Source organism: Suricata suricatta, chromosome 7 (assembly GCF_006229205.1).
Source record: "Suricata suricatta isolate VVHF042 chromosome 7, meerkat_22Aug2017_6uvM2_HiC, whole genome shotgun sequence".
NCBI classification, from domain to species: domain Eukaryota; kingdom Metazoa; phylum Chordata; class Mammalia; order Carnivora; family Herpestidae; genus Suricata; species Suricata suricatta.
The window spans coordinates 91,636,379-91,657,980 of NC_043706.1; the positions used below are offsets into that span (position 1 = coordinate 91,636,379).

General features: G+C 38.4%; 1 protein-coding gene across 2 annotated transcripts in view; it reads right to left on the reverse strand.

Annotated features, from left to right (window-relative positions):
- ATG5 (autophagy related 5) overlaps nucleotides 1-21,380 on the reverse strand; it is a 130,629-nt gene extending 109,249 nt beyond the window's left edge. The window contains exons 1-2 of one of the 2 annotated variants that reach the window (XM_029945103.1): nucleotides 21,122-21,380; nucleotides 11,819-11,984 (exon numbers count right to left, since the gene is read on the reverse strand). In XM_029945103.1, the coding sequence (XP_029800963.1) occupies nucleotides 11,819-11,926 (108 nt within the window). In that variant the 5' untranslated portion in view covers nucleotides 11,927-11,984; nucleotides 21,122-21,380. Of the gene's footprint in view, nucleotides 1-310; nucleotides 409-11,818; nucleotides 11,985-21,121 lie in introns of those variants that run through there. The other variant, XM_029945104.1, reaches the window with a different exon arrangement.
- Between the last annotated feature and the right edge of the window lie 222 nt (nucleotides 21,381-21,602).

A 21,602-nucleotide genomic window follows, 5' to 3' on the forward strand; every position in this document is an offset into this window, starting at 1 on the left:
TACTAAATAGGTTTTTGAATCTTAAGGAAAAATAGCCATGTTTTTATGCATTATTTTGAATATTCCACACAAAGTCAACTGCTTTTTATAGCAAACCCTTTATAGGCTAAAGGTTAATACGTTTTAAAATTTCTTGTCATTACTCAAAGTACAGCTTATAACATAAGTACCTAGAACAAACAACACAAATCTACACACACTCTTTCTGTCATACTTTTCTCCAAATAAAAATACAATGTAATCAGAGGTCATGCTATTTAGGATACTTATTACTTCTATTAAACTTAACATAAAAATTAATATGATTCACCTGAGTTAATTAAACTGTTCTGAGAAGATAATCAACTCAGTCCTAATGCACATCTGGACTTATCAATCAGGACTTCTCAACTGGTCCATCATGTTTTGATAATCTACTGTGCATTACGTTAGTCGCAATGAAGAACACCAAGACAAAGATATAATCTGTCCTCTTCTATATGAGGCTAAAATAAAGGCAAAAATTTTTTCATAAAAAGTACTTACAAAAATACTTCATTGCAGCAACAGAGAGGCCTTTAAAAGTGAAATAGAAGGTCATTTAATGAACAATAGGGGCCCACTGTGATACCATGAACAAACGGATGGCACAATGAGAGAAACAGTATTTGAGGAATATTCTAGCCGTTTGTACGTAAAAGAGTAAAAAAAGATGGGATTATAGACTGGAAATCTGTTAAGGAAACATCACATGAAGGATGGGCATGAAGGAATGGAAAAGTGAGAAAGGAATGGAAATCAGTCAGAACAGATTTTGGTTATTACTAATCAAGAAATTGAGGGAGAAAAATAAGTTAAAGATGACTATTGACCTACACATTTAAATCCTTGATTTTTTGTTAATGTTAATATATTTTTCAGAGGAGAGAGAGAGAGAGAGAGAGGAGAGAGGAGAGAGAGAGAGAGAGAGAGAGAGAGAGAGAGAGAGAACAATCAGGAGAGGGGCAGACAGAATCTGAAGCAGGCTCCAAGTTCTGAGCTGTCAGCATCAGCCCAATGCAGGGTGCCCACGAGACCCATGAGACCATGACCCGAGCCAAAGTCCAACACTTAACCAACTGAGCCACCCAGGCACCCTAAATCTTTAAAGCACAGTAAGACACAAGCTTAAAATGTAATGCTGGTAGACTGGTGATCCTGTCCATCAACTCCTTCAACCTGTCTTCATGGAGCCTGGGGCTCCTTGGACTTTGGGAAAGAAAAGTCTGTTGGGCTAGATAAACCCTCAATCAGCATAGTTATAATACCCATCACTGTTCTTCCCCCACCAAAGATACCCAGAAAGAAAACATGGGAGTATTTAAGAAAATTGGTTAGAATTTTTATAATACACAAGTGGATAAAAGAGTGGCAAAAATTCTTGTTTTTCCCTCCTTTGCAGTAGTTACTCTAGCCATTTCTTACTTTCTAAGTTTCTGTCTTTTGCTGGTAAAATTGTTTTGTTATTCTCTTTCAGCTGCTTTTGAGAGGCTAATTCTGCAGCATTTTTCACGCAGTTTATTCAGTTATGTCTTTTGGGGGTGCCCAGGTGGCTCAGTCAGTTAAGCGTCTGACTCTGGATTTCAGCTAAGGTCATGATCTCACACTCATGACATATGGAGCCTGCTTAAGATTCTCTCTTCCTCTTCCTCTTCCTCTGCCCCTCCCTGCTTGTGAGCACATGTGCACTCTAAAGAAAATAAAGAGATGGATAAATACATATAAAAATAAATAAAGTGAAAAAGCGGTCTTTTGGTCAGTAAATCAAGTAGAACTACTGGGCTGGGGAATACATACAAAGAGAAATACTCTGGGTAAGGGAACTAATACTTAATCACAGAAAATCCAGATAATAGGCCCCAACTCAGTAAGAGAATATGACAGTGGTCCTAGGGACAACAGGGCATGGGGGTGGGAGGTAGCTGGCATGCTCCAGTATGAAATAGAAGGTACTCATTAATACTAGAAATAAGCTTTTGAATAGCAATGTGGATTTGACAAAATGCTAAGTTCCTCTTTTATAAAGAAACAACTAGAATGTGGATTAGGGAAGAAAAGAAAAAGGAAATGAATACAGTATGTAAGAAAAATTGCACTAATTGTTTTACAGGAAATTATCACCTCTATTTTATATACAGTTTAAATAACTTGCCAAAATCATATCCAATTAAAGAAACAGCAAAGAAAAGATTCAATAAAATCAGAAATGACAGAATCAAATACAAATATAATATGGGCATCTCTAAAAAATTAAAACAGCATGTTAAACTTGCTTTTTTTTTTAAATAAGTAAGTACAGAACTGACCCTTGAACAACGTGGGAGTTAGGGGTGCCAACCCTCCCACAGTTCAAAATCCATGTATAACTTCGGTCTCTCCAAAAACTTAACTACTAATAGTGTTACTCTTGACTGCAAGCCATACCAATAACAGTCAATTAACAGATATTTTGTATGTTACATATATTACATACCATAGTCTTACAATACAGTAAGCTAAGAAAATGTTAATAAGAAAATCATAAGGAAAAGAAAATGCATTTACAATACTGAACTGTAAAAAAAATCAGCATATAAGTGGACCCACACAATTCAAACCTGTGTTAAGAATCAACTGTAAGCTATTAGTTTAATACATTCTATACTAGTAGGTCCAAAACTTTTAATTTAAAATCTGTTGGGCATTAAACAGTAATCTATCCTACAGAGAATATTAACCTATGGAGATTATAAGAAAAGAAAACACATCAGGACTAATGAGCACGGATATCATCTCCTGATTTGGGGGTGCTGTAGCACCACATGCTTAGGGTTCAAAGTTTCTGAAAAATTCACATATGATTCTCATGAAATGAAAACTTCTTTAGAGTAAGTAATGAGGAACATTAGAATGTAAGCTCCATTAAGATAGAGATTTTTGTTTTGTTCACTGCTACATTCCAAATGCTCAAAATAGTACCTGTTTATACAGTAGGCACACAATATATATTTGCTGAGTGAATCACAGATCCCAAAGGTTAAGTAACAAAAAGCCAAAAATGATAATTGATAAAGAATTCCCATTCTTAACACAAAATCTATACTGAAATGTACTTGGAATCTTCTTTTTTAAATTGGCCTGTGGGAGTAATCTGTAACTATTATATCTACAGTAGCACTAAAACAGGACACTAAGATTTGAGAATCACCATAGGAGAGTCAGTATAGATACAACTTATCTGGTAAATATTTAAGTAAGTAAAAATGAAAGGGCGCCTGGGTGGCTCAGTCAGTTAAGTGTCCAACTTCAGCTCAGGTCATGATCTCACGGTTCATGGGTTCGAGCCCCATGTTGGGCTCTGTGCTGGCAGCTCAGAGCCTGGAGCCTGCTTCAGATTCTGTGTCTCCCTCTCTCTCTGCCCCTCCCCCGCTCACACGCTCGCTCTTTCTCTCTCAAAAATAAACACTTCCTAAAATAAAGAAGAAACAACAGTAAATAACATCCTGTCTTCTATACCCAAATTGATTCACTGATTTTTCTTAGGTGTATTTCATTGGTTTACCTTTTTTTTTTTAATTGTGGTAAAATATATCTTGCATAAAATTTGCCATTTTAACCAATTTTAAGTATATAGTTCATTGTCATTAAATACATTCACACTGTTGTGCAACCATCACCACTATCCATCTTCAGAATTTTTCATCATCCCAAACTCAAATTCTGTACCAGTTAAAAAGCAACTCCCCTACTCTCTTCCCCAGGCCCATGGTAATCACTTTCCTTACTTGTTTCTTTGAATGGGACTATTCTAGGTACCATGCATAAACGGAACCATAAAATACTTGTCCTTTTGCATCTGGCTTATTTCACTTTGATTACAGTCTTTGAGGTTAAGTTCTTTTAATATGAAAAGGATTATCCCCCTCTAGGGACACTGTCAGCTACATGGAATCCATCATTCTCTTGTTCCTCATGCAGCACTATCAAGTACTCAGTGAGTATTACACAAGGGATTCATTTTTTTTTTCCTATTCAGCTTGTAAGGAATATAGGAATGGCTGTATAGATTACTTATGTTTCTGAAAAAGGTAACTATAATATTATTTATTTATGCCAAATCCTATTTTATCCAACAATTTTCAATTATAAAATTAGAGACTTATTTACCTAGAACAAAAGTAGAATTAAAATATTAAATATTAAAATATTAAAACTAGAATTCTGTTCCATTTCAATGTGTGAGGCATCACACCAGACGAGAGCACTGAAAGAGAAAGAGTTCCTCCCACAGCACTAACAGGCTAGAAAGACGGTCAGTAAAAACAAAACTACAAATGTGATGAATGCAAGGAGGAAGGAAAAAATGCTACAAGTAGCAAAGGAATTTAACCTCATCTAGGGGCTTATAAAAAGCCATGATAGGGGCGCCTGGGTGGCTCAGTCAGTTAAGCGTCTGGCTTTGGCTCAGGTCATGATCTCACGGTTTGTGGGTTTGAGCCCCGTGTTGGGCTCTGTGCTGACGGCTAGCTCAGAGCCTGGAACCTGTTTCAGATTCTGTATCTCTGTCTCTCTCTGACCCTCCCCTGCTCACGCTGTCTCTCTGTCTCTCAAAAATAAAAATAAAAATTTTTAAAAATAAACATAAAAAGAAAAGTCATGACAGGGGGTCTATGTTAAGGGAACAGCCAGAAGGTAAAGAGGAGTGAACCAAACATCAGTGTTGTGAATGTCTGGCTTTGAGTAGGTGTGGGAGATACTGCTGCTCATTTGAGACAGAGGAAATGCAAGAAGGCATAGAGGGAATACGAAAAGACAAAGACTGGCACTGTGGAGGAACCATAAGAAGTTGAATATGACAGGAATGTAGAGGGTTGAGACAGAAGAGTACTGAATAAGGAAGAGACCAGATAAACTACATGAAGGATCCTAAGATGATGAAAGGCTACTAAAGGTTTTAAGCCGGCAGGTGGCAGGACCAGAAATGTGTTTTGAAAAAATTATTCCAACTACAAACTGAAAAATGAAAAGAGGGCAAGAATGAAACAGGACCATTAGTATTGTCAAACTCCATCAGTTTTTAAATCGTGATCTGTTCTCAACAAATCGAACCCAACAGTACATTAAAAGAATCACCACAATCAAATGGGATTTATTCCTGGGCTGCAAGGATGGTTCCATATTTGCAAATCAATCATGATACACTACATTAATAAAAGAAAGGATAAGAACCACATGATCTCCTCCAAAGATGCAGAAAAAGCATCTGACAAAGGACAGCATCCATTCTTAATAAAAATCTTCAACAAAGCAGAGATAGAGGGAACATACCTCAACATCATAAAGGCCATATATGAAAAACCCACAGCTAATATCATCCTCAATGGAGAAAAATTTTCCTCTACGGTCAGGAACTAGACAGAAATATCCACTCTCACCATTGTTATTTAACATAGTACTGGAAGTCTTAGCCTCAGCAATCAGATGACAAGAAGAAATAAAATGCATCCAAACTGGCAAGGAAGAAATCAAACTTTCACTATTTGCAGACAACATGATACTCTATGTAAAAACCTGAAAAACTCCACCAAAAAACTGCTAGAACTGATACACAAATTAAGTGAAGTTGCAGTATATAAAATCAACATACGGATATCTGTGGCTTTTCTCTACACCAATAATGAAGCAGCAGAAAGAGAAATCAAGGAATCGACCCCATTTACAACTGCACCGAAAACCACAAGACACCTAAGAATAAACTTGGGCAAAGAGGTAAAAGATTTGTAATCTGAAAACTACAGAACACTTATGAAAGAAATTGAAGATAACACAAAGAAATGGAAAAACATCCTATGGTCATGGATTCGAAGTACAAATACTGTCTATACTACCCAAAGCAATCTACACATTTAATGCAATGCCTATCAAAATACTGCCACATTTTTCAGAGCTAGAACAATCCTGAAATTTGTATGGAACCACAAGAGACCCAAAATAGCTAAAGCAATCTTGAAAAAGAAAATAAAAGCCAGAGGCATCATGATTCCAGACTTCAAGTTATATTACAAAGCTGTAGTGATCAAGAGGGTGGGCATTGGCACCAAAATAGACATACAGATCAGTGGAACAGAAGAGAAAACCTAGAAATGGATCCACATCTATAGGGTCAACTAATCTTTCACAGGCAGGAAAGAATATGCAATGGAAAAAAAGACGGTCTCTTCACCAAATGGTGCTGAGAAAACTGGACAGTGACATGCAGAAGGATGAAACTGGACCACTTTCATACACCACACACAAAAATCAATTTTAAATGAATGAAAGGGACACCTGGATGGCTCAGTCTGAGTTTATGCATTCAATTTTGGCTCAGGTCATGATCTCATAGTTCATGAGTTCGAGCCCTGCATCAGGCTCTGCACTGGCAGCTCAGAGCCTGAAACCTACTTCAGATTCTGTGTTTCCCTCTCTCTCTGTGCCTCCTCTGCTTGTGTGCTCTCTCTCTCTCTCTCTCTCTAAAAAGTAAACATTTTTTTTAAATCATTACCAAAATGAATAAAAGATCTAAACATGAGACAAGAAACCATCAAAATCCTAGAGAAAACAGGCAGCAACCTCTCTGACGTCAACCATAGCAAATTCTTACTAGATATGTCTCCTCAGGTAAGGGAAACAAAAGCAAAAATAAACTTCTGGGACTGCATTCATCAAGATAAAAAGCTTCCGCACAGAGAAGGAAACAGAACTAAGAGGCAACCTTTGGAATGGGAAAAGATATTTGCAAATGACATAACTGATAAAGGGTTAGTATCCAAAATCTGTAATAAATTCATCAAATTCAGTACCCAAAATACAATAACCTACTTAAATGTACAGAAGACATGAATAGACACTTTTCCAGACATGCAGATGGCCAACAGACACATGAAAAGATGCTCAAAATCACATCATCAGAGAAATACAAATCAAAACTACAATGAGAGATCACCTCACATCTGTCAGAATGGGTAAAATTAACAACACAGAAAACGACAAGTGTTGGCAAGAAGGCAGAAAAAGGAGAATTCTCTTACACTGTTGGTGGAAGTGCAAACTGGTGCAGCCACTCTGGAAAACAGTACGGAGGTTTCTCAAAAAGTTAAAAATAGAACTACCCTGTGACCCAGCAATTGCACTACCATGTATTTACTCAAAGGATACAAAACTACTGATTCGAAGACACACATACACCCTGATATTTATAGCAGTGCTATCAACAATAGTCAGAGTATGGAAAGAGCCCAAATGTCCATCAACTGATGACTAGATAAAGAAGATGTGGTGTACATATACAATGGACTATTAGCCACAAAAAAGAATGAAACTTGCCATCTGCAACAATGTGGATGAACCTAGAATGTATTATGCTAAGTGAAATAAGTCCATCAGAGAAAGACAAATACCATATAATTTCACCCATATGTGAAATTTAAGAAACGAAACAGATGAACATGAGGGGAAAACAGACTCTTAACTGTAGAGAACAAACTGATGGTTGCTGAAGGGGGAGTGGGCAGGGAGATTCATTAAATGTTGCGATGGGTCCTGGGCGTTCTTTGTTAAATGATGAATTACAAAATTCTATGACTTAAGCTAATATTATATGTTGACTACCTGGAATTTAAATAAACTTAAAAAAGAAAAAAAAAAAAAGGTGGCCCTAACTACTAACTAGGCTGTGGCAATGGGTATGGAAGAAACTGGGTAAGTTTCAGAGATATTTGAGATGTCAAATCAGCTGGACTAAGTAACTAACTGAATGTCAAAGATATGGGATAAGGAAGCAACAAAGGATGAATCCTTTCTTAGTTACTGGTAAGAATAATTATCTGGGTGACAGATCTACTTGCAAAAATAGGAAGAGAGTATGGCAGATGACCAGGCTATCCGGAGGTAATGATGAGAAGTCCAGTTTCAAACACATGAAGTTTGAGTGTCTTTAAGACATCTCAGTGAGGATATCCAGCAAACGGACATATAGGTACAGAACTCAGGAGAAAGATCTTGGGAACTGTCAAGATGAAAATGCTCAACAAGAGATAAAAACAGTAGCTCCAGGGGTGGAAAGAGTGAAGTAGAGGAGAGGAAAAAAAAAGCAAAGCACCACACAAGGCCAACATTGAGGAAAAAGCAAAGGAGGGAGATCTGGCAAAGGAGGCATAGGAGACCTAAAAAAAAAAAAAAAAAAGAAAAGAAAACCAGAATGGCAGAAGCAAAACCAGGATTATGAGGCACTGCACAGCAAAAGAGAACAATGCCACAAACTGGAGAAAGCATCCAAAACAACATCGAATGCAACTGAGAAATCAAGCAAATGAAAATTCAAAATCAGACTCCAGGTTTGGCCAAAAAAAGATGGCATTAGCAAGACAGTTCTGTTGGAGTAGTGCGAAAATGTGATTGCAGTAAGGTAAGCGGGAGGTGGGAAGGAGACAATGAGTTCAGACCTTCTTCTCCCTAAGTCTGGTTATGAAGGGAGCGCAAGATGTTCAAAGAGAGATAGGGTCAACAGAAGGTGGTTTTAGGATAGGAAGGATTTAAGATAATATAAATGCTGCAAAGAAGGAGTTAATAGGTAGAAACTGAAAGAGAGAAGGCAGGGGTAGAGGTAGGAGAATATCAGAAACCACCAGCTTCCTGAGAAGACTACATACAGATGGCATCCAAAGCAGAGACAAATCCAGGCCTCGCCTAGGAGGAAGGACACCTCTCCCATTAAAACAAGACAGAAGGAGAAGTCAGTACGTGTGAATGCAGTATGTTTAGAAGACGTGGTGACAGAAGGTTAAGAAAGCAGGAAGTGAGGTCACCTCTTAAGAGTGAAAAATAAAGTCAAGCCTCAGAAAAATAGTCTTAGAGGAGAAAAACTGAGAAAGCTGACTAAGGAAACAAAAGGACTGCTCTGTAATGTTTACAGTCCACTCAGATTTATGACCATGTGCCTGATGGTGTGATTTCCTCTCGTAACAAGTCACAAAATATGAATGCATATTAGTATGTATGTTTTCATATTAGATAATCTAAATGAAAAGCAACAATTTAAATGAATATAACAGCAACAACAGAAACTAAAAGACTGCCTAGTTTCCAACAAATTTCCTTCCTGATATTCCCTGCAAAATGTACAATTCTCTGACATAGATATGGGATATAGGCCAAAAGGAGATTTATGCACAATAAACCAAAATGCAGAAATAAACAGGAATGTTTAACATTAATATTCTTCTCCAATAGCAAAGACTCTTTGAATAATAATTTAATTTATAAATTTGGTAGAAGTAGATAATTTAAAATCTAGTTTCTAAGAAATAAGGAATGAACGTTATAAAAAGAAAACTGTAAGGATGTCTGGCTGGCTTGGTACACAGATCATGCGATTCTTGATCTCAGGGTTGTGAGTTCAAGACCTATGTTGGGTATAGGGATTACTTAAAAATAAAATCTTAAAAGTATATTCCCATTCACCTATCCTTACTACACATCCACTTGAACATGAGTGGACTTTTCAGGCTATGATGAGAATCCTGACACCTCACCTGAGTTTTGAGAATGTCTAGGAAAGAGGTAGTCTGGCTCTCAGGCTATGTATTTTTATCTCATTTCCTCCAGAATCCTTAAAATATTATCATTATTATAAACCAAAGCAATTAAAAATATTCGAGCTTAATTTACAACCAAGACACACGTGAACTAAAACCATACTGTCACTACCATTCTCACCTATAATTCTAAGACTAATCACTGCTGATGTTTTTGTATATTTTCTTTCCATATGTATTAACTTATGCTTAAGTATGTACCTATTCAAAGAGCAAAATCTAGATTATGCTTTATGATTTTAAACCGTAGTTTTTGTTTAAAATGTATGTCACCCAACATTTTTCAAAAACATAATCATAATTAATACATGAGTTTCTTTTGGGTGAAGAATTAGGGAAAATACATTTAAAAAACAATTATCAATTAGACAAAGCAATTTTCTTCCTCCTACGGATATCCCCAATACTTGCTGCCATTTTCAATTCAATTAGAAACTGCTGGAAAACAACTTACATTCTACTATCACAACAATCTTTTCATACTTAACAGATTCATATATAAAGAAGAAAAAACACTGTAGTCTTTACTTAGATTTGTTTAAAATTTTTTTAATGTTTTATTTATTTTTGAGACAGAGCATGAGCAGGGAGGGGCAGAGAGAGAGGGAGACACAGAATCCGAGGCAGGCTCCAGGCTCTGAGCTGTCAGCACAGAGCCCGAAGCAGGGCTCGAACCCACGAACTGTGAGATCATGACCTGAGCCAAAGTCAGAGGCTTAACCGACTGAGCCACCCAGGCGCCCCTACTTAGGTTTTGTTTAACTGCAGGATGCTGTCAAACACCATATTCTGAATTAAAAGTAAACAGATTGCAATTACACATTTCCCATTTTTGCCACTCTGACCGAGACACACACACTCCTTTGTTTAGATACTATTAGAAAGCTGCCCGAGATGAAAAGCTTTAATTAAAATAACAGAAACCAGTTTGGAAACAAAACATAACTGATATCTTAATCCATATTACAGAAGAAGCAAAAAAAAGTACATCTAACAAGTGAAATTCTTCTAAAAATAAACTGTGACCACGTTTCGCTTTTAACTAGGGTAAGTTCTTCTAAAGTCAGAAAAGAAAACTGTTAAGAAATCCAAAGTTGAAGTGACTTAAATGAATATATTCAGTTATTATAAGCTGAGTTCTAGTAACAAAAAACTGCCTGACTTCTCTGAAATTCTCTTCAGTGAGAAAACCCAAAGAGAAATGTAAAACAAAACTCCAACGTGAATGCATGAGACTTTCACATACTGAGTGACCACCACTCGCATGACCTATGCCAGATGTCGAGGAGACAGAGACAAATGGAACCGCTCCTGTACCCAAAAAGTGAGAGAGCGGGCTCCTTAAGCGGCTTCCTCTACCAGTCTGCTTACCCATCGCTGCAGCCAGCGCTGCCCCTCACACAGACAAGCAACCAAGCCAGGGGCAAGCTTTATTAACATGAAACAAGCAAGTCCAACACCACCAATACATTCCCACTTTTCCAGATCCCCTAGGTCAACAATATTCTGTGTATCTGAGACAAAACTAAAAGAATGACAACTGAAAACATCTTTGCCATTTAGGGTCTGAATATTCAGTAAAAAGGCAGAGTATTATTATCTCTGACTGACAGATGCATAAGTTTGGATTATACATGCGCTTAGAGAAGGAAAAAAAGCAGCTAAAATCAGAAGACACTTGATACTGTCGTTTTTTAGAACAGATACTGACACTAATTCAAACCTACAAGTCTATATACAGTAATCTGTTATTAAATAATGTTTTATATAATACATATTAGCTTATCAACAGATACAAAAACACATGTTATATGTTCACTGAGCTATAAAAATAATTTGATAGTCACTTGGAGTCACTTAAATACAGAAGAATCAAATCTGAACCTATTATTTTCAAAATAACTCCTATAGCACATAACTTATGATTCCATTATCACAAATTATATACATTCATATTCATGAGAATACACAGCGACATGTCAACAGCAATTTTTTTTCCTCTGGATAGTAGGATTAGAGGTAATTTTTTATTTTCCTCCTTTTGCTGATCTGTGTTTCCTAACATTTTTCCACAATAATCAAGTATTAATTGTATATAAAATATTGGAAAACAGCCGTCAGGTTCTTAGAACTCTACAAAAATGGACAAAGTTAGAGATCCCATTTTCCACCATCAACATACTTACATAATATGGTTCTGCCTCCCGTTCAGTTATCTCATCCTGATACAGGGTGAAGCAAGTTGGAATTCGTCCAAACCAGACATCTCGAAGCACATCTTTGTCATCTGTCATTCTTCCAGTGGTTAAAGCAGTGCATATAGGCTAAATTCCTCTTTCCCCCAAAGCCAAACTGAAAATAAAATGAAGAGCATTAGTCAGATCCTTGCAAAGGTAAATGAACCTGCTCTAAAACAAAGATTCTAGGGGAAAAAAAATGAATGCCGTGAAGATTTTTCATTTCAAAAAATTGTGTGATCAGCATTCTTCAGAATGAATGCAAAAATCAGCACAACAAATTCTAAAAGCAGAGCTATTATTTATTTAAAGGGATCACAGAAGTGAGCAATTCAAAATTACGTATGCTAACTTATGCAACTAATGAACCACAGCCAAAGTGAAGCTATACTTGTATCATTCTCTCAAGCCCCAGGAGAGTGTATTGCTCATCTAAAGTAAAGTCTTCCACTATCCTATGGTCTCTTATAGTCCAATTCTAAACTATCATCCCCACAATTATCTGTGCTGTACATAACGTATTCAACCTCTCCCACTCCATCCAGATAGTTTGCTCTTCCTGGAAGAAAAAAAATCTCTCTCATCCTGGAAAAAAAAAATGTTTGTATAGACCTATTTCTATTTAAATTTCATCTTGTCCATGGTTTGATTCCACCAATATTTCCACTCTTACTTATTATATTTCTTTTTATAAACCTTTAGCAAGGCTGGCAATTTACATACCTTGTTCTCTACTATTCCCCCTGATAACTAAGTTCACATCTCACCCATTCAAATCCTACCCATTCAGCAAACCCAGCTTACAATCCTCTGCCCCAATGAATAGTAAATGCTTTTACTCTGAACTTAAAATATCCCCTATACCACAAATATAGCACTAACACCACACACTGAAATATTCTGGGTATGACAGAACATGGCCTTTAACCTATGTAATAACCAAATGTCTTCCAGCGCTAATGTTCCACAACTGAGTAACAACACAATACGCCATACAAGTAAAAGGCAGGGGGCGCCTGGGTGGCTCAGTCAGTTAGACCTCTGACTTCAGCTCAGGTCAGATCTCACGTTCGTGGGTTCGAGCCCCGCGTCAGGCCCTGTGCTGATAGCTAGCTCAGAGCCTGGAGCCTGCTTCTGGTTCTGTGTCTCCTTCTCTCTCTGACCCTCCCCCTCTCATGCTCTGTCTCTCTCTGTATCAAAAATAAATAAAACATTAAAAAATATTTAAAAAAAAACAAGTAAAAGGCAGAAATCAATGCTACTGGTACCTGGATAATGAGATTCAATATTCTTGTATTCATATATTTATTTATATATATCCTATCTTTCGTAGGCTCGCATATACTGTGGAAACATTTAAAATAACTATATTAGTTTAGCCAAATACCAATTACTAACACTGAATTATTCAAGGAGCTTTTTCTCTTTTCTTGTCCACTGACCAATTTATCAGTCAAAGATAGAAAACCTCAAGCAGAGTTCTGAATTTTGTATCACTATACTTAAATGCACCTTGGAGGTCGAATGGATGCAATATTACCTACAGGTAAATAAACTGAAAGAGGTGGAAAGAGGTGGAAACTCTGTCCAACATTACAAGAGCACTAAATAACAGTCACACCAGGATAAACATTACAAGACCGCAAAGTAACAGGGGGACCAGGAGAACAACTCTGGTCACTGAGTTCCTAAACTGAGTCTAGTGCTCTTTCCAACATGTTACAATGTTTTAATTTCTATTGAATTGTATTCATAAAAGTCACCATTTTAAGCAAATAGTACAAGCATTCACATTTCATATAATTCCACCCTGACAGGCTTCAAATTCAAACAATACACTGAATTTCCCTGCAGAAAACTCCCAAGTTTACAAATCATGTAAAAATGAACTCACTGAAAACAGAAAAGATCTCACTACCTCCTAACTACATTAATACTTCATTCTTTATTTCTTTTTTTTTTAATTTTTTTTAACATTTTATTTTATTTTTGAGAGACAGAGAGAGACAGTGTGATCAGGGGAGGGGCAGAGAGAGAGAGGGAGACACAGAATCCGAAGACAGGCTCCAGGCTCTGAGCTAGCTGTCAGCACAGAGCCTGATGCGGGGCTCAAACCCAGGAACTGTGAGATCATGAACTGAGCCAAAGTCGGATGCCTAACCGACTGAGCCACCCAGGTGCCCCTAATACTTTATTCTTTTTTAATAAATTTACTGGTGACAGGAAATAATAGTGAAATCTAAGCTATGGCAAATAAGTAAATCTAAAGTTAAATCTAATACAAAGGTGGTAAGCAGTGGTTTCTTTAACCATGATACACCAAATTAGCCATTAGCTATAACTTAGATTCCTCTTGGCTCACAAAGAAAAAATGAGGCAAAGAGCTACTTTCCTAAAAGATTTTAAGCACATTTAAATACAATGTTAAAGTTGAAAGTCACTATCAATATTGTCATACAGGACAATCTTTCTGCCTCAGAAAAAAATAGGTAGACAGTATACTTCAAAAGAAAATGAAACTTTAAAATGCATACAGCCACCTACAAGTTCTTCTTCCCTTTTCTCCAGCCACTGTCCTCTCAAGAAAGAATAATAATCTGATTTGTCAAATTCCAAGACACCATTTGAGCTTTGTTTATTAATATGCAGGGGTCACCATAAACACAAATATGCATTTAGGTGTGTGTGGCTTCCTCCTTGCCCCTCTACTCGGCCACTGACCAGGCTGCTATTTCTTTCTATGGCATGTTCTTCTGCTTTATCCTTTCATGTGTCTGGAACAATAAAAAGAAATGGCATATATCTCCCTATTCTTGTTTCTGGCAGACTCTGCCCAACAATGATAGAAGTATGGATTTATCTTTTACTGGTGTGTACCTAAAATTCCACTGCAGAATTTTGGTAAACTGGGCTAGAACAGAAGACTGAACCAAGGTTCAGAGGTAAGATTTTAGGTACAAAACTAGTGAAAGATAAATTAGTACCTTATTTCCCATATACCACTGTTTCTTAAGTATATATTCCTTGCAGGATCTCAAGGGAAGAACTAACTGAGCCAAGGCAGATGAAGGTATAATGTGGTAGTCAATACAAATTTTCCAAAGCACAGCAACTTCTAAACAGATTTATTGAAAACTTCAAGCAAGGCTACTAACTGCTCAGATTACACAGGTCCAAATTTATGGAATCATAAAATGTTAATCTTTCAATATTAATAAACACTCATCTACAATCAATTATGTAAGAAAGCATGCAAAGACACAACTAAAAAACTAGCTGATACATGGCTAAAACTAAAGGATGAGAGTATTCTATCATATTTTTATTTTTTATTATAGTTTATTGTCAAGTTGGTTTCCATATAACACCCAGTGCTCTTCCCCACAAGTGCTCTCCTCCATACTCATCACCCATTTTTCCCTCCCCCCCTCCCCATCAACCTTCAGTTTGTTCTCATCTTTTTATTAAAAAATTTTTTTTTAATATTTACTTTTGGAGATGGGGGGGGGGAGATAGAGTTGGGGAGGGGTAGAGACAGAGAGAGACACAGAATCTGAAGCAGGCTCCAGGCTCTGAGCTGTCAGCACAGAGCCCAAAGCGGAGCTTGAACTCATAAACTGGGAGATCATGATTTGAGCCAAAGTCGGAAACTTAACAGGCTGAGCATCCCAGGCGTCCCTCAATCATCCTTTTAAAAATAGAGGCAGAAACCCAAAATTTAACTCTTGAGAGGTACTACAATGTGGGGGTTGAAAATGTAGAATATGGAGCCAAATTGCCTGGATTCTACATCTAGCTTTACTCTGGGACCTCAAGTGAGTCAACCTCTGTGTCTCAGTTTTCTCATCCATAAAATGTGAGTAACAGCACTTACCTCATAAAACAGATATGAAAATTAAATACATGTAAAGCACTTAAATAATGCCCATAATATAGTACTATGAAGTGTCTATCATAATTTACAGAACACGAGTATGTCTCAAAATTAAACACTATTAACACTCAATAAAGAATCAATAAATATTTGATCATTTGAAATGCCCAGCACTGTGGCAGGTGCTGAAAGCCTACGAGATGATAGTGGTAGTGATAATAACAATTATAGCAACCTTTTAAAACCTCAGGCATTGTCCATAAGATATTATCTCCTAATTCACTAAATCATGCACTTTCATATCTTTCCCATGGCTTTGCTCATGCTGGTGGTTCCTGACCCTAAAGTAGCCTTCCCTCCCTTGTCTTCTGACTTACATATCCTTTAGGACCCAACTCAAAATAGCCTTTATGAATAACTCAGATAAAACCTTTCTCTCCTCACTGTACTTTTACTTTTCCTCTACTACAATACTTACTGCCTTACAGTAAAGATTTTTGGGGCGCCTGGATGGCTCAGTCAGCTGAACATCCAACTTCAGCTCAGGTCATGATCCAGTGGTTCATGGGTTCAAGCCTCACATCAGGTAGAAGCACAGAGCCTACTTTGGACCTTCCTCCCCCCTCGCTGCCCCTCCCCCACTTTTGCTCTCGCAAAAATGATGAAAACATTTACAAAAATTTTTATCTCTGAGTTCTGATCTCATACTCTTTCATTTACATCATACTGGTTGCCAACATGCCTTCCAATTCCAAACGCCCATAATTATAATTAAATGTTATCTTATGAGAGCTTTCATAATGGAGGAAGGTAGAAAGAAGAAGGAAAATATTAATATATCTTATAGTGTTCAGGGAAGAATTTAAAAGATATGGAACTTGAAGAATGGATAGAATATAGAAGAATGAGTATATACAGAATGGGTAGAATATTCCATAGGTAGAATACAGAATAAATACAAATATTCCAAGTAGGGCAAAAGAGCAACAACAGAGGCCGAAAATCCGCAAGAGCAGTATGTGTACCAATTTTTTAGGAAACTTCTGAGTTGGGGGCACCTGGGTGGCTCAATCAGCTGAGCGACCAACTTCAACTCAGGTCATGATCTCATGGTTTGTGGGTTCAAGCCCTGCATCGGGCTCCATGCTGACAGCTCACATTCTGAAACCTGCTTCAGATTCTGTGTCTCCCTCCCTCTCTGCCCCTCCCCTGCTCACACCCTGTCTCACTCTGTCTCGCAAAAATAAATAAACGTATTAAAAATTTTTAAAAAAAGGAAACTTTGAGTTGGGAAGAGTAGTAGATAACAAAGGAGTTGACACTGTGACACGTTTTACTATCACCTGTGATCCTAAGCAAGTCACTTTACTACAATTTCCTTACTTATAAAATTCACCAGGTTGTTCTAGGGGGGAAATAATCCATAAAGTTTTGACATGGTACTAGACACACAGTAAGTGCTGAGAAATAAAAGCAATTTTTATTTTTTTAATGTCAACTCTATAAATGTAAAATCATGAAGCACACCAAACAGCAGACCAAGGGTTCTCAATTTCATCCAACCTACAAAGTCTGGAAGGTTTGATAATGGTGAAATAAAAACAATTACCCAGTAGTACACAAAAGGAGATCCCACATCCAAGAGAGGGTAGCCAGGAAGCAATTTCAGTGCTAAGTCATATAATAATGAGTGCCTGGTACTGGTAGTAGTAGATAGATAAGAGACAGATATGAGGTCTTTCCAAGGAAGAATGAATAGAAGTTGATGAAAAACCGGCTGAGGGAACAAAGACAGGGAAAAGTTAAATGCCTAGACAGCAGGCAACACAGATAAATGGTTAAGGGGTTTTGAAATCAGACTGACATGGGTTTACACCTAGACTTCCACCTATAAGCTGTGTCCTAGCATCTTTGAACCTCATATTTGTAAACTGAAGATAATTCTAATTTCACAGGGCCGTTGGGTGTTTAGCATCTGGCAACTACTCAATAAATGGCATATGTATTTAATACAATACATGGTTTCTTCATGCTTCCATGTCCTGTCTGTTCAAAATCCTTTCCTCTTCTTTTTGGCCAATTCTCAGTCCTCTTTTAAGAGTCAGCTTAACATCAGCTTCCGGGGAAGCTTTCCACTAAGCAATCTCCAATTTAATTACTTCTATAATAGCATGTTATAACAATGCACTGCAGTTATGTTTATCTTATCTGTCTCTTGCCCCTCCCCACACTGAACTGTGAGTTCATCAATAGTAGAAATGGAATCATATTTACTTTGAATCCTCAATATTGGCAAAATTAGCACATAGCAGAATCTGGAATTTTTATCAAATGATTAGAAAATATAGAAGATATATAAATTGAAAAGTTATATTAGCAATTAAGAAAATTTTCCAGCTAAACTCTTCTCCAAATCAGTATAATCACACTTTAAATTCAGAAAATTTCAAGGGTGACTGGGTGGCTCAGTTGGTTGGGTGTCTGACTCTGGATTTCTGCTCAGGTCATGATCTTGAGTTTGTGGGACTGAGCCCTGCATCGGTGTGGAAACTGCTTAGGATTCTCTCTCTCTTGCTCTTGCTCTCTGCCCCTCCCCCTCTTGCACACTGCATGCATGCCAGCTGTCTCTCTCTCTCTCCCTTTCTCAAAATAAATTAACTTTAAATTCAGCAAATTTCACTATTTTACAAGAATATTTTCCTCTCTCACTACACTATCATTACCATGCATCCAATTAGAAGGTAATGTTTTGGAAGCAAGGAAATCACAACCCATGATGCAGGCTACTAGAAGTAAGCTCTTGTAGACAGGAGCTACTTCCTAACTGCTACAATCTCTGCAATTAATTCAAAGCCTGGAACAAAGCAGGTGCCCAGCCAACAACATTTAGCACACAGCACGATATGATAAAAGTTTAATGCACAATTAGTCTCTTTCACACTACAAACCAAGAAAGGCTAACCTATTACCTGACGCTATACTGCTGACAAAATCCCCAACTACCTAGAAATTACTTAAAATATCAAATAATTACTAGTAATAAATTTGAAAACATCTAAAAATAATCTATGCTGGCTGGTCTCCTTTTAAATTCATAAACACTAACCTCAAAAGTAGGCCCTGAGTACTGGCCAGAGTTCCTACATATCCATAGTCCATTTGTCCTCCCATGTCCTATATCACCATTTCATATCCCCTCTCTCCTCTAATTTTCATATCTCCTTCCTCACTCCCTCACAGCTAATAAACTGGCTTTCTATTTCCTTCTATCCTGTTACTGTTCCACTATCAGTGGTTATCAACTGGTTTTAATTAACAGCCCAATTCCATGGGGGAATAGTTTCTAAATCTCTCCAACTTCTTCCAAATGTTGAATGAAGTGCACCAGGACTCAGTCCTTGAACTACATCTTTGGAGATCTCTCAGGGCTTTGAATATCATTTCTACATTAACAATTCCCACATTTATAACTTCAACCCGGACTCCTCTTCTGAACTCTAGTATTATATATACTACCCAAAATTGACATTTCATTTGAAAATTTAGCATGTCCAAACAGAAAATGATTTCAGACCCTCCTTCCTCATCTCCCTGTTACTCTGTGGTCTTCCCCAAACCACTAAGTGGTAACTAGTCTTTAGTTGCTACAGCCACAAATCTTGGAGTCATCCTTGACCCTTCTTCACACCTGACTGCTCTAGCTTAGACACAAGTCCAGAATCTGGTCATTTCTCACCATCTGTACTATTACCGCACTGATTCAAGTCACCTTGACCTTTCACCTGGATAAATGGCCTACTTCTGCCCTTGCTGCAGACAGACAACACAGCACCCAGAAAGATCCTTCTAATCACAAGTCAGATCAGTCTAGTCCTTTACTCAAATCCTACCATCTTATTCAAAATAAAAACTAAAGTTCTTACAAAGTCCTACAAGGCAGTATATGACCTGGACCCATTCTGACCTGGCAATCTATACTCTCCCTTTTTGCTCACTCTGTTCCAGCCAAACTAGCTGGTAAGCTCCTGCCTCACAGATTTGTAGTAGGTCTGATGCCTCATTCCACTACATACACATGAAACCCTTCTTTATCACTTTTGGGTCTCTGCTCAAACATCATCTTTTCTAAAGCTGCCACTGCAGTTTCCTACACAGGCCACCAACACAACCTTGTTCCCCTTATCTTTTCTCTCTAGCGCTTTTCACCACCTGGCATATCTTTAAATTAATTTTTATATTAATGTCTTCCCCTCACCCGTTCAAAGTGAACTTCATGATGGCATGAGTTCTTATTGTTTTATTCACTGTTTATTGTTTTATTTGCTTTTTGTTCAGTGCCTGGCACATAACAGGCACTCAGTATTTGTTAAATTAATAAAGCAAACCTACACTTAAGATATGGACATTATTCTAAAGAGTCAGAGCCAGATAGTACCATTCTGCCCATTTCCCCCCCACTTTTAACCGGCATACCTTTGTCTATCACAGCATATGCTCAAATCTGGCATAAAATTCTAAAATACCCTCAACTACTACCCTCAGCCAAAGCTTTACTTTCAAATTCGAAATTCAACCAACAAATCCATCTGTGCAAATCACCAACAAGTTCAAATCCAAATACCCAGTCCAAGAGACTCTTTGAGATTTATCAAGTGGATTCTGGAAGGCCTTGGAAGTTCAGTGATGTCTGACAATCTCTGAGTTCTGACTGTTGCTTAAGAGATGCTGTGCCTCACCAGAAAAAACTAGAACCAATCCAGTTCCCCTACGTTCCTCAAGTTTCAGGTATGATTTCAAAATAATCCAAAATATAAAGGATGTAAAAGTTCTTTGCCAACAGAAAATGACTTTGTTAACATTAAATATCATTATGAAAATGAGACTTAATGAATGCCGTCGAGAAGATAAACTGGAGAAAACACACACACACACACACACACACACACACACACACACACACCAAACTAGGACAGAACTAAAGTGGCTGTAAAATAATTATGATTTAAATAACTGTCCCACGAAAAATGCACGTCTTGAGCTAAATAAACTCTAGAGGCTGCGACAGGACCTTAGGCTTCCAGTTCCTAAGGGACTGACAGATTCCCGGAGAGAGATCACACAGGCTATACCCTCCGGCCTGCCCAAGGTCCCCGGAGGGGGCGGCATCTGGCCAACCCCACCTAACCCCGAAGGAACCACCTTAACCAGCTACCGCCACCCGGGGGAGCGCTCCTCACGTCTGTCACTCGCCCCTCCTTCTTACCACACCTACCTGGCACCTCCCCAACCCTTCTCCTCCGGGCATTTCCCCACCCTAGGGAGACGAAGACAGGCGCACACACACACGCGTGCGCGCGCACACACACACTCACACTCACCAGAAACGCCAGCTCCTTCTCCCGCTTCCTGCACCGAGGAAGACGCTCGGATCCCGGGCTCCGGCAGGGCAGCGGCGCAGGGTGCTTGATACACTGTCCCGCAGAGGCGCGGGAGCCTGGAGTCCCGAGAGCCCGCGCAGCCGCAGAAAGCAGCGGCACGGAGGTCGGAGCGAGCCCTGCTACACTTCCGCCCTCCGATATCTGCCAATAGAACCCGCAGCGCCGCGGGGCCTTAGAAGCCTACAGCAAGTCCAGTCACTGTCGGCGCCCAGAGATGACGTCACGGAACCCACGTGGCCTGAGCTCCACCCTCCGCGGTCCGCCCAACCCCGGGAGGAGGCCGGAGCTGCGCTAGAGCATGCGCAGACGGAGAAGGGCGTGTGGATTAGGGTGTCAAACGCCTAGCAAGTTTACAGCTAATACTCTTTTAGGGGAGTCTCACGCCTTTGGCATAGTTATTGGTGTTTCGAGAGACTAATGT